This window comes from Pseudophryne corroboree, chromosome 7 (assembly GCF_028390025.1).
Source record: "Pseudophryne corroboree isolate aPseCor3 chromosome 7, aPseCor3.hap2, whole genome shotgun sequence".
Lineage (NCBI taxonomy): Eukaryota > Metazoa > Chordata > Amphibia > Anura > Myobatrachidae > Pseudophryne > Pseudophryne corroboree.
Window position 1 is genome coordinate 418,538,875 of NC_086450.1, and position 13,979 is coordinate 418,552,853.

Below are 13,979 nucleotides of genomic sequence, written 5' to 3' on the forward strand. Positions count from 1 at the left end.
TTTTTGTGCCCGTCCGAGCAGGGTGCAATCTAGGTGGCTCTCCTAAAGAGCTGCTTAGAAAAAGTTTTTAGGTTTTTTATTTTCAGTGAGTCCTGCTGGCAACAGGCTCACTGCATCGAGGGACTTAGGGGAGAGAAGTGAACTCACCTGCGTGCAGGATGGATTGGCTTCTTAGGCTACTGGACACCATTAGCTCCAGAGGGATCGAACACAGGCCCAGCCATGGAGTCCGGTCCCGGAGCCGCGCCGCCGACCCCCCTTGCAGATGCCGAAGATTGAAGAGGTCCAGAAACAGGCGGCAGAAGACTTTTCAGTCTTCATGAGGTAGCGCACAGCACTGCAGCTGTGCGCCATTGTTGTCAGCACACTTCACACAGCGGTCACTGAGGGTGCAGGGCGCTGGGGGGGGCGCCCTGGGCAGCAATGTATAATACCTTTCTTATGGCTAAAAATACATCACATATAGCCCTTGAGGCTATATGGATGTATTTAACCCCTGCCAGATCTCACAAACTCCGGGAGAAGAGCCCGCCGAAATAGGGGGCGGGGCTTATTCTCCTCAGCACACAGCGCCATTTTCCTGCTCAGCTCCGCTGTGAGGAAGGCTCCCAGGACTCTCCCCTGCACTGCACTACAGAAACAGGGTAAAACAGAGAGGGGGGGCACTTTTTTTGGCGATATTACTATATTTAAGCTGCTATAAGGATACAACACTTATATAGGGTTGTTCCCATATATATTATAGCGCTTGGGTGTGTGCTGGCAAACTCTCCCTCTGTCTCCCCAAAGGGCTAGTGGGGTCCTGTCTTCAATAGAGCATTCCCTGTGTGTCGGTACGTGTGTGTCGACATGTATGAGGACGATGTTGGTGTGGAGGCAGAGCAATTGCCGGTAATGGTGATGTCACCCCCCAGGGAGTCGACACCGGAATGGATGGCTTTGTTTATGGAATTACGTGATAATGTCAGCACATTACAAAAATCAGTTGACGACATGAGACGGCCGGCAAACCAGTTAGTACCTGCCCAGGCGTCTCAGACACCGTCAGGGGCTGTAAAACGCCCTTTACCTCAGTCGGTCGACACAGACCCAGACACGGACACTGAATCTAGTGTCGACGGTGAAGAAACAAACGTATTTTCCAGTAGGGCCACACGTTATATGATCACGGCAATGAAGGAGGCTTTACATATCTCTGATACTGCAAGTACCACAAAAAGGGGTATTATGTGGGGTGTGAAAAAACTACCTGTAGTTTTTCCTGAATCAGAGGAATTGAATGATGTATGTGATGAAGCGTGGGTTAACCCAGATAGAAAAGTGCTAATTTCAAAAAAGTTATTGGCATTATACCCTTTCCCGCCAGAGGTTAGGGCGCGCTGGGAAACACCCCCTAGGGTGGATAAGGCGCTCACACGCTTATCAAAACAAGTGGCGTTACCGTCTCCTGATACGGCCGCCCTCAAGGATCCAGCTGATAGGAGGCTGGAAACTACCCTAAAAAGTATATACACACATACTGGTGTTATACTGCGACCAGCCATCGCCTCAGCCTGGATGTGCAGTGCTGGGGTGGTCTGGTCGGATTCCCTGACTGAAAATATTGATACCCTGGATAGGGACAGTATTTTATTGACTTTAGAGCAATTAAAGGATGCTTTTCTTTATATGCGAGATGCTCAGAGGGATATTTGCACTCTGGCATCGAGAGTAAGTGCGATGTCCATATCTGCCAGAAGAAGTTTATGGACGCGACAGTGGTCAGGTGATGCGGATTCCAAACGGCATATGGAAGTATTGCCGTATAAAGGGGAGGAATTATTTGGCGTGGGTCTATCGGATCTGGTGGCCAAGGCAACTGCCGGGAAATCCACCTTTTTACCTCAGACCCCCTCCCAACAGAAAAAGACACCGTCTTTTCAGCCGCAGTCCTTTCGGTCCTATAAGAACAAGCGGGCAAAAGGACAGTCATATCTGCCCCGAGGCAGAGGAAAGGGTAAGAGAGGGCAGCAAGCAGCTCCTTCCCAGGAACAGAAGCCCTCCCCGGGTTCTGCAAAGCCCTCAGCATGACGCTGGGGCTTTACAAGCGGACTCAGGAGCGGTGGGGGGTCGACTCAAGAATTTCAGCGCGCAGTGGGCTTGCTCACAGGTGGACCCCTGGATCCTGCAGGTAGTATCTTAGGGTTACAGGTTGGAATTCGAGAAGTCTCCCCCTCGCCGGTTCCTAAAGTCTGCTTTGCCAACGTCTCCCTCAGACAGGGCGACGGTATTGGAAGCCATTCACAAGCTGTTTTCTCAGCAGGTGATAGTCAAGGTACCCCTCCTACAACAGGGAAAGGGGTATTACTCCACGCTATTTGTGGTACCGAAGCCGGACGGCTCGGTAAGACCTATTCTAAATCTGAAATCTTTGAACCTGTACATACAAAAATTCAAGTTCAAGATGGAGTCACTCAGAGCAGTGATAGCGAATCTGGAAGAAGGGGACTTTATGGTGTCCCTGGACATCAAGGATGCTTACCTGCATGTCCCAATTTGCCCTTCACACCAAGGGTACCTCAGGTTCGTGGTGCAAAACTGTCATTATCAGTTTCAGACGCTGCCGTTTGGATTGTCCACGGCACCTCGGGTCTTTACCAAGGTAATGGCCGAGATGATGTTTCTTCTGCGAAGAAAAGGCGTATTAATTATCCCTTACTTGGACGATCTCCTGATAAGGGCAAGGTCCAGAGAACAGCTGGAAGACGTAGTAGCACTAACCCAAGTAGTGCTGCAACAGCACGGGTGGATTCTGAATTTTCCAAAATCTCAATTGAACCCGACGACACGTCTGCTGTTCCTGGGAATGATTCTGGACACGGTTCAGAAAAAGGTGTTTCTTCCGGAGGAGAAAGCCAGGGAGTTATCCGAACTTGTCAGGAACCTCCTAAAACCAGGAAAAGTGTCTGTGCATCAATGCACAAGAGTCCTGGGAAAGATGGTGGCTTCTTACGAAGCGATTCCATTCGGCAGATTCCACGCACGAACTTTTCAGTGGGATCTGCTGGACAAATGGTCCGGATCGCATCTGCAGATGCATCAGCGGATAACCTTATCGCCACGGACAAGGGTGTCTCTTCTGTGGTGGTTGCAGAGTGCTCATCTGTTAGAGGGCCGCAGATTCGGCATACAGGACTGGGTCCTGGTGACCACGGATGCCAGTCTGAGAGGCTGGGGAGCGGTCACACAGGGAAGAAACTTCCAGGGAGTATGGTCAAGCCTGGAGATGTCTCTTCACATAAATATACTGGAGCTAAGAGCGATTTACAATGCTCTAAGCCTGGCAAAACCCCTGCTTCAGGGTCAGCCGGTGTTGATCCAGTCGGACAACATCACGGCAGTCGCCCACGTAAACAGACAGGGCGGCACAAGAAGCAGGAGAGCAATGGCAGAAGCTGCAAGGATTCTTCGCTGGGCGGAAGATCATGTGATAGCACTGTCAGCAGTGTTCATTCCGGGAGTGGACAACTGGGAAGCAGACTTCCTCAGCAGACACGATCTACACCCGGGAGAGTGGGGACTTCATCCAGAAGTCTTCCACATGATTGTGAACCATTGGGAAAAACCAAAGGTGGATATGATGGCGTCTCGCCTCAACAAAAAACTGGACAGGTATTGCGCCAGGTCAAGAGACCCTCAGGCAATAGCTGTGGACGCTCTGGTAACACCGTGGGTGTTCCAGTCAGTGTATGTGTTTCCTCCTCTGCCTCTCATACCAAAAGTACTGAGAATTATACGGCAAAGGGGAGTAAGAACGATACTCGTGGCTCCGGATTGGCCAAGAAGAACTTGGTACCCGGAACTTCAGGAGATGCTCACGGAAGATCCGTGGCCTCTACCTCTAAGACGGGACCTGCTTCAGCAGGGACCGTGTCTATTCCAAGACTTACCGCGGCTGCGTTTGACGGCATGGCGGTTGAACGCCGAATTCTAAGGGAAAAAGGCATTCCGGAAGAGGTCATTCCTACACTGGTAAAAGCCAGGAAGGAGGTGTCTGCACAACATTATCACCGCATTTGGAGAAAATATGTTGCGTGGTGTGAGGCCAGGAAGGCCCCCACGGAGGAATTTCAACTGGGTCGATTCCTACATTTCCTGCAAACAGGATTGTCTATGGGCCTCAAATTGGGGTCCATTAAGGTTCAAATTTCGGCCCTGTCGATTTTTCTTCCAGAAAGAATTGGCTTCAGTTCCTGAAGTCCAGACTTTTGTAAAAGGAGTACTACATATACAGCCCCCGGTTGTGCCCCCAGTGGCTCCGTGGGACCTTAATGTAGTTTTGGATTTTCTCAAATCCCATTGGTTTGAGCCACTCAAATCGGTGGATTTGAAATATCTTACGTGGAAAGTATCCATTCGGACAGGGCAGAACTGCGGACGCGTCCTCAGTTTCTGCCTAAGGTGGTGTCAGCGTTTCACCTGAACCAGCCTATTGTGGTGCCTGCGGCTACTAGCGATTTGGAGGATTCCAAGTTGCTGGACGTTGTCCGGGCATTGAAAATATATATTTCAAGGACGGCTGGCGTCAGAAAATCTGACTCGCTGTTTATACTGTATGCACCCAACAAGCTAGGTGCTCCTGCTTCTAAGCAGACGATTGCTCGTTGGATTTGTAGCACAATTCAACTTGCACATTCTGTGGCAGGCCTGCCACAGCCTAAATCTGTCAAGGCCCATTCCACAAGGAAGGTGGGCTCATCCTGGGCGGCTGCCCGAGGGGTCTCGGCATTACAACTCTGCCGAGCAGCTACGTGGTCGGGGGAGAACACGTTTGTAAAATTCTACAAATTTGATACCCTGGCTAAAGAGGACCTGGAGTTCTCTCATTCGGTGCTGCAGAGTCATCCGCACTCTCCCGCCCGTTTGGGAGCTTTGGTATAATCCCCATGGTCCTGACGGAGTCCCAGCATCCACTAGGACGTCAGAGAAAATAAGATTTTACTTACCGATAAATCTATTTCTCGTAGTCCGTAGTGGATGCTGGGCGCCCATCCCAAGTGCGGATTGTCTGCAATACTTGTACATAGTTATTGTTACAAAAAAATCGGGTTGTTATTGTTGTGAGCCGTCTGTTCAGAGGCTCCTACGTTTGTCATACTGTTAACTGGGTTCAGATCACAAGTTGTACGGTGTGATTGGTGTGGCTGGTATGAGTCTTAAAAAATTAAAACCGAGGTTTTAATAGGAAGCGCTGTCCAGTCACATCAAATTAAACATATGTATATTTATTATTTAAAAAAGAAGCATATATGGCCATATATTTACACATAAATAACCAAAAATTATGATATAATCAATGATATAGTAATCAATATTAAAATAGCATAAAAAGTCTGATTAGTTAATCAATTAGTAAGGGCATGCAATCTTGTTATAATCATTCATTAGTATTTATCATGTTAGTCCATTTGATAATTGGATCCAATCTTATTCCATTGTTAGTTGTGCAAAAAATCACTGGTAAGTTTAACTCCTACCTCCCGTATATAGCAATTTTCGGGGGCTGTTGCAAATTAGAGACCAATGTTCGGATTATTGTAAAATGGATCCAATAGGACTTACAAGCCGGGGGAGCGCTCCCTCTCTCTTTTTCCAGCCGTGTGGGCACGTAAATAGCACACTTGTTTCCAGCGTGAGGTACGGCTCCCAAGAGCGGCAGTTCACAGCTCACAGCTCGATCACGTGACGCGTTTCTCCGCCTATCCACTTCCGGGTACTCGGCGGCTTCCTCACGCTGGAAACAAGTGTGCTATTTACGTGCCCACACGGCTGGAAAAAGAGAGAGGGAGCGCTCCCCCGGCTTGTAAGTCCTATTGGATCCATTTTACAATAATCCGAACATTGGTCTCTAATTTGCAACAGCCCCCGAAAATTGCTATATATGGGAGGTAGGAGTTAAACTTACCAGTGATTTTTTGCACAACTAACAATGGAATAAGATTGGATCCAATTATCAAATGGACTAACATGATAAATACTAATGAATGATTATAACAAGATTGCATGCCCTTACTAATTGATTAACTAATCAGACTTTTTATGCTATTTTAATATTGATTACTATATCATTGATTATATCATAATTTTTGGTTATTTATGTGTAAATATATGGCCATATATGCTTCTTTTTTAAATAATAAATATACATATGTTTAATTTGATGTGACTGGACAGCGCTTCCTATTAAAACCTCGGTTTTAATTTTTTGTGATTTTGCTTGCTAAAGGGGTTTCTGCAATAAGCCCTTATTAGGAAGCTGCAGCCCAGTCCCAGATTTACGTCTGCTAACGAAAGAAGGATCAGGCGCCGAGTATATTTTGTGTTGTGTTTGGTATGAGTCTTACCCGGGATTCAAAATCCTTCCTTATTGTGTACGCTCGTCCGGGCACAGTATCCTAACTGAGGCTTGGAGGAGGGTCATAGGGGGAGGAGCCAGTGCACACCACCTGATCCTAAAGCTTTATTTTTGTGCCCTGTCTCCTGCGGAGCCGCTAATCCCCATGGTCCTGACGGAGTCCCAGCATCCACTACGGACTACGAGAAATAGATTTATCGGTAAGTAAAATCTTATTATTTTTATCTGGGATGGAAAACGGTTCCTGAATATTGCTATCACCGTGTGCCCTTACAAAGGTTGTGTCTTTCCTTCCTTGGGCAACATCTCTGTTCTAAACAGTACTTTTTCAACATCCAACTTAGAATGGTCCAGTGCTGGCTGGGGGTCGGCCTGGCCATTGTCACAGAGAGTCCTGCCTGGACTTGTTATTCCAGTGCCCAGGTAACAGTTTCCATGCTGCAAAGATCCGGACCATAAATGAAAGAAATCACTATTACTGTAGCATCCCCACTATTATTATTTTAATGTTTCTAAACAAATAAAATGAAATCTATTAATGGATTGTATGGTGAAGGGTAAGAATATTCTGGATGCTTGAATCACAAGGCTGCTGGTGTAATGACCCAAACATCAGTCCTTAATGACAATCTGATAAACTTACCTCTTTATTAGCAAAGCAGTACAGCACCGCAACAAGAAATCCCTGTAAGAGAGACGGTAAAAGGCGTCAATGACCTGTGATTGCTTCTATTATATAGCTATAACATCACGGTGTGTAACTCCTACACTGTTCAGTCAGGACACTGCCACTCTATCTCCTAACTTATAACATAAAGGGAGCCAGTGTACTAAATTACAAGAATTAAGCCAATTCAATATTAATTTGGACAAAGAATTTTTATAGTAACACACTTAGAGGCCGGGATGTAATAAAGTCCAACTTCGGTAGTCGTGCTGGATGTTTTCTTAAAGAGGCAATCATTTACAAGGCTAAACCATGCCTTGTAACTAATTGCCCCTTTAAAAAAATATCCAAGTTCGACCAGCATCCCGCCCGGCCGCAAATCTTGGATTTCATTACATCCCGGCCATAGTATATTACAACATTTACTAATACAGGAGAGGGCATGATGAAGAGTTTGAACGCAACTGGGTCCAAGTTCGCAGGTGAAGTCAATAAATACAAATTTTGCTGCAGTTGCAAAGTTAAAAAAAATATATATAGGAAGACACTAGTAGAGTTGCATCCGTAACACGTGTACACTTATGCGGTTGTTTAAAACATTTGTTTTTAGAGTGAAATAGGAATTTGCTCTTAGGTGTTAATAAAAAGAAACAAAACTTTTTGAATACAGCAAGTAAAGTCTCCCTGTGTAGAAAAAAAAACAAAAACATGCTAAAATACTCATATGTGCATGAAAAAAATGCAAGTATCTTTGCTTTGGTGGTGTATTTGCAATCAGCCAATCAGAAGTGAATATCTGGGGCTGGCAACCATAAACATTACCAGGTGTAGTATATGCGCCAGCACAAAGAGGTGGCCTTTGTGTGCCAGTCTGCATCTGTTGGCAATTACATGAATGTAACCCTACTGTACTCGCCCCTACCCTCATCCTCACCTCTCCAGCAGCACCTGCATGTAGCCGGTTGTTTCGGTATGTGCAGAGCTAATTTGCATATTTTATGTTGTGCAAGCTGTAGTAGCATTCTACTCCTCATCACCCATGTGCTTTGGTGATATATCAGAGAATGCCCTAGATCTACAAGGGTCCACACCGCACATTATGCACCCATGTTTCATATCTCTCTGAAATCCTGCACAAATCACCGGGAAAATGGCGTGGCACTCATTATTTACAGAAATGGCCGCTATCTGGTGGTGAGTGCTGTAGCATCTTGTTCTATATTATGCATTACTACAGGTAAACATTTTGAGGAAGCCAATCGTCAGGTCCTACACATGAGCATTTAAAAAAAATAATAAGATTTTACTTACCGATAAATCTATTTCTCGTAGTCCGTAGTGGATGCTGGGACTCCGTCAGGACCATGGGGATTAGCGGCTCCGCAGGAGACAGGGCACAAAAATAAAAGCTTTAGGACTAGGTGGTGTGCACTGGCTCCTCCCCCTATGACCCTCCTCCAAGCCTCAGGATACTGTGCCCGGACGAGCGTACACAATAAGGAAGGATTTTGTATCCCGGGTAAGACTCATACCAGCCACACCAATCACACCGTACAACCTGTGATCTGAACCCAGTTAACAGTATGACAAACGTAGGAGCCTCTGAACAGACGGCTCACAACAATAACAACCCGATTTTTTTGTAACAATAACTATGTACAAGTATTGCAGACAATCCGCACTTGGGATGGGCGCCCAGCATCCACTACGGACTACGAGAAATAGATTTATCGGTAAGTAAAATCTTATTTTCTCTGACGTCCTAGTGGATGCTGGGACTCCGTCAGGACCATGGGGATTATACCAAAGCTCCCAAACGGGCGGGAGAGTGCGGATGACTCTGCAGCACCGGATGAGAGAACTCCAGGTCCTCTTTAGCCAGGGTATCAAATTTGTAGAATTTTACAAACGTGTTCTCCCCCGACCACGTAGCTGCTCGGCAGAGTTGTAATGCCGAGACCCCTCGGGCAGCCGCCCAAGATGAGCCCACCTTCCTTGTGGAATGGGCCTTGATAGATTTAGGCTGTGGCAGGCCTGCCACAGAATGTGCAAGTTGAATTGTGCTACAAATCCAACGAGCAATCGTCTGCTTAGAAGCAGGAGCACCCAGCTTGTTGGGTGCATACGGTATAAACAGCGAGTCAGATTTTCTGACTCCAGCCGTCCTTGAAATATATATTTTCAATGCCCTGACAACGTCCCGCAACTTGGAATCCTCCAAATCGCTAGTAGCCGCAGGCACCACAATAGGCTGGTTCAGGTGAAACGCTGAAACCACCTTAGGCAGAAACTGAGGACGCGTCCGCAGTTCTGCCCTGTCCGAATGGAAAATCAGATATGGGCTTTTATACGATAAAGCCGCCAATTCTGACACTCTCCTGGCTGAAGCCAGGGCCAGTAGCATGGTTACTTTCCATGTAAGATATTTCAAATCCACCGATTTGAGTGGCTCAAACCAATGGGATTTGAGAAAATCCAAAACTACATTAAGATCCCACGGAGCCACTGGGGGCACAACCGGGGGCTGTATATGTAGTACTCCTTTTACAAAAGTCTGGACTTCAGGAACTGAAGCCAATTCTTTCTGGAAGAAAATCGACAGGGCCGAAATTTGAACCTTAATGGACCCTAATTTGAGGCCCATAGACAATCCTGTTTGCAGGAAATGTAGGAATCGACCCAGTTGAAATTCCTCCGTCGGGGCCTTCCTGGCCTCACACCACGCAACATATTTTCTCCAAATGCGGTGATAATGTTGTGCAGTCACCTCCTTCCTGGCTTTTACCAGGGTAGGGATGACCTCTTCCGTAATGCCTTTTTCCCTTAGAATTCGGCGTTCAACCGCCATGCCGTCAAACGCAGCCGCGGAAAGTCTTGGAATAGACACGGTCCCTGCTGAAGCAGGTCCCGTCTTAGAGGTAGAGGCCACGGACCTTCCGTGAGCATCTCCTGAAGTTCCGGGTACCAAGTTCTTCTTGGCCAATCCGGAGCCACGAGTATCGTTCTTACTCCCCTTTGCCGTATAATTCTCAGTACTTTTGGTATGAGAGGCAGAGGAGGAAAAAAATACACTGACTGGAACACCCACGGTGTTACCAGAGCGTCCACAGCTATTGCCTGAGGGTCTCTTGACCTGGCGCAATACCTGTCCAGTTTTTTGTTGAGGCGGGACGCCATCATATCCACCTTTGGTTTTTCCCAACGGTTCACAATCATGTGGAAGACTTCTGGATGAAGTCCCCACTCTCCCGGTTGTAGATCGTGTCTGCTGAGGAAGTCCGCTTCCCAGTTGTCCACTCCCGGAATGAACACTGCTGACAGTGCTATCACATGATCTTCCGCCCAGCGAAGAATCCTTGCAGCTTCTGCCATTGCCCTCCTGCTTCTTGTGCCGCCCTGTCTGTTTACGTGGGCGACTGCCGTGATGTTGTCCGACTGGATCAACACTGGCTGACCCTGAAGCAGGGGTTTTGCCAGGCTTAGAGCATTGTAAATCGCTCTTAGCTCCAGTATATTTATGTGAAGAGACATCTCCAGGCTTGACCATACTCCCTGGAAGTTTCTTCCTTGTGTGACCGCTCCCCAGCCTCTCAGACTGGCATCCGTGGTCACCAGGACCCAGTCCTGTATGCCGAATCTGCGGCCCTCTAACAGATGAGCACTCTGCAACCACCACAGAAGAGACACCCTTGTCCGTGGAGACAAAGTTATCCGCTGATGCATCTGCAGATGCGATCCGGACCATTTGTCCAGCAGATCCCACTGAAAAGTTCGTGCGTGGAATCTGCCGAATGGAATCGCTTCGTAAGAAGCCACCATTTTTCCCAGGACTCTTGTGCATTGATGCACAGACCCTTTTCCTGGTTTTAGGAGGTTCCTGACAAGTTCGGATAACTCCCTGGCTTTCTCCTCCGGAAGAAACACCTTTTTCTGAACCGTGTCCAGAATCATTCCCAGGAACAGCAGACGTGTCGTCGGGGTCAATTGAGATTTTGGAAAATTCAGAATCCACCCGTGCTGTTGCAGCACTACTTGGGTTAGTGCTACTACGTCCTCCAGCTGTTCTCTGGACCTTGCCCTTATCAGGAGATCGTCCAAGTAAGGGATAATTAATACGCCTTTTCTTCGCAGAAGAAACATCATTTCGGCCATTACCTTGGTAAAGACCCGAGGTGCCGTGGACAATCCAAACGGCAGCGTCTGAAACTGATAATGACAGTTTTGCACCACGAACCTGAGGTACCCTTGATGTGAAGGGCAAATTGGGACATGCAGGTAAGCATCCTTGATGTCCAGGGACACCATAAAGTCCCCTTCTTCCAGATTCGCTATCACTGCTCTGAGTGACTCCATCTTGAACTTGAATTTTTGTATGTACAGGTTCAAAGATTTCAGATTTAGAATAGGTCTTACCGAGCCGTCCGGCTTCGGTACCACAAATAGTGTGGAATAATACCCCTTTCCCTGTTGTAGGAGGGGTACCTTGACTATCACCTGCTGAGAATACAGCTTGTGAATGGCTTCCAATACCGTCGCCCTGTCTGAGGGAGACGTTGGCAGAGCAGACTTTAGGAACCGGCGAGGGGGAGACTTCTCGAATTCCAACCTGTAACCCTGAGATACTACCTGCAGGATCCAGGGGTCCACCTGTGAGTGAGCCCACTGTGCGCTGAAATTCTTGAGTCGACCCCCCACCGCCCCTGAGTCCGCTTGTAAAGCCCCAACGTCATGCTGAGGGCTTTGCAGAAGCCGGGGAGGGCTTCTGCTCCTGGGAGGGAGCTGCTTGGTGCACTCTCTTACCCTTTCCTTTGCCTCGGGGCAGATATGACTGTCCTTTTGCCCGCTTGTTCTTATAGGAACGAAAGGACTGCGGCTGAAAAGACGGTGTCTTTTTCTGTTGGGAGGTGACCTGAGGTAAAAAGGTGGATTTCCCGGCTGTTGCCGTGGCCACCAAATCCGATAGACCGACCCCAAATAATTCCTCCCCTTTATACGGCAATACTTCCATATGCCGTTTGGAATCCGCATCACCTGACCACTGTCGCGTCCATAAACTTCTTCTGGCAGATATGGACATCGCACTTACTCTCGATGCCAGAGTGCAAATATCCCTCTGAGCATCTCGCATATAAAGAAAAGCATCCTTTAATTGCTCTATAGTCAATAAAATACTGTCCCTATCCAGGGTATCAATATTTTCAGTCAGGGAATCCGACCAAACCACCCCAGCACTGCACATCCATGCTGAGGCGATGGCTGGTCGCAGTATAACACCAGTATGAGTGTATATACTTTTCAGGGTAGTTTCCAGCCTCCTATCAGCTGGATCCTTGAGGGCGGCCGTTTCAGGAGACGGTAACGCCACTTGTTTTGATAAGCGTGTGAGTGCCTTATCCACCCTAGGGGGTGTTTCCCAGCGCGCCCTAACCTCTGGCGGGAAAGGATATAATGCCAATAACTTCTTTGAAATTAGCAGTTTTCTATCGGGGTTAACCCACGCTTCATCACACACTTCATTCAATTCCTCTGATTCAGGAAAAACTACAGGTAGTTTTTTCAGACCCCACATAATACCCCTTTTTGTGGTACTTGCAGTATCAGAGATATGCAAAGCCTCCTTCATTGCCGTGATCATATAACGTGTGGCCCTACTGGAAAATACGTTTGTTTCTTCACCGTCGACACTAGATTCGGTGTCCGTGTCTGGGTCGACCGACTGAGGTAAAGGGCGTTTTACAGCCCCTGACGGTGTCTGAGACGCCTGTACTAACTGGTTTGCCGGCCGTCTCATGTCGTCAACTGATTTTTGTAACGTGCTGACATTATCACGTAATTCCATAAACAAAGCCATCCATTCCGGTGTCGACTCCCTAGGGGGTGACATCACCATTACCGGCAATTGCTCCTCCTCCACACCAACATCGTCCTCATACATGTCGACACACAGCAGACACACAGGGAATGCTCTTATCGAAGACAGGACCCCACTAGCCCTTTGGGGAGACAGAGGGAGAGTTTGCCAGCACACACCCAAGCGCTATAAATATATAGGAACAACCCTACAGAAGTGTTGTTTCCTTTATAGCAGCTTAATATATCAATATCGCCAAAAAAGTGCCCCCCCTCTCTGTTTTTTTACCCTGTTTCTGTAGTGCAGTGCAGGGGAGAGTCCTGGGAGCCTTCCTCGCAGCGGAGCTGTGCAGGAAAATGGCGCTGTGTGCTGAGGAGATAGGCCCCGCCCCCTATTTCGGCGGGCTCTTCTCCCGGTGTTTGTGAGACCTGGCAGGGGTTAAATACATCCATATAGCCCCAGGGGCTATATGTGATGTATTTTTAGCCAGAACAAGGTATTATCATTGCTGCCCAGGGCGCCCCCCCCCAGCGCCCTGCACCCTCAGTGACCGCTGGTGTGAAGTGTGCTGACAACAATGGCGCACAGCTGCAGTGCTGTGCGCTACCTCATGAAGACTGAAAAGTCTTCTGCCGCCGGTTTCTGGACCTCTTCACTTTTCGGCATCTGCAAGGGGGTCGGCGGCGCGGCTCCGGGACCGGACTCCATGGCTGGGCCTGTGTTCGATCCCTCTGGAGCTAATGGTGTCCAGTAGCCTAAGAATCCAATCCATCCTGCACGCAAGTGAGTTGAAATTCTCTCCCCTAAGTCCCTCGATGCAGTGAGCCTGTTGCCAGCAGGACTCACTGAAAATAAAAAACCTAATAACTTTTTCTAAGCAGCTCTTTAGGAGAGCCACCTAGATTGCACCCTGCTCGGACGGGCACAAAAACCTAACTGAGGCTTGGAGGAGGGTCATAGGGGGAGGAGCCAGTGCACACCACCTAGTCCTAAAGCTTTTATTTTTGTGCCCTGTCTCCTGCGGAGCCGCTAATCCCCATGGTCCTGACGGAGTCCCAGCATCCACT

General features: G+C 48.0%; 1 protein-coding gene across 1 annotated transcript in view; it reads right to left on the minus strand.

Annotated features, from left to right (window-relative positions):
• The window catches only part of LOC134945475 (glucagon receptor-like), a 221,346-nt gene that overhangs the window by 20,583 nt on the left and 186,784 nt on the right, over positions 1-13,979 (minus strand). The window contains exon 13 of the mRNA XM_063934788.1: positions 7,038-7,079. Coding sequence (XP_063790858.1) covers positions 7,038-7,079 — 42 coding nt within the window. The remainder of the gene's footprint in view (positions 1-7,037; positions 7,080-13,979) is intronic.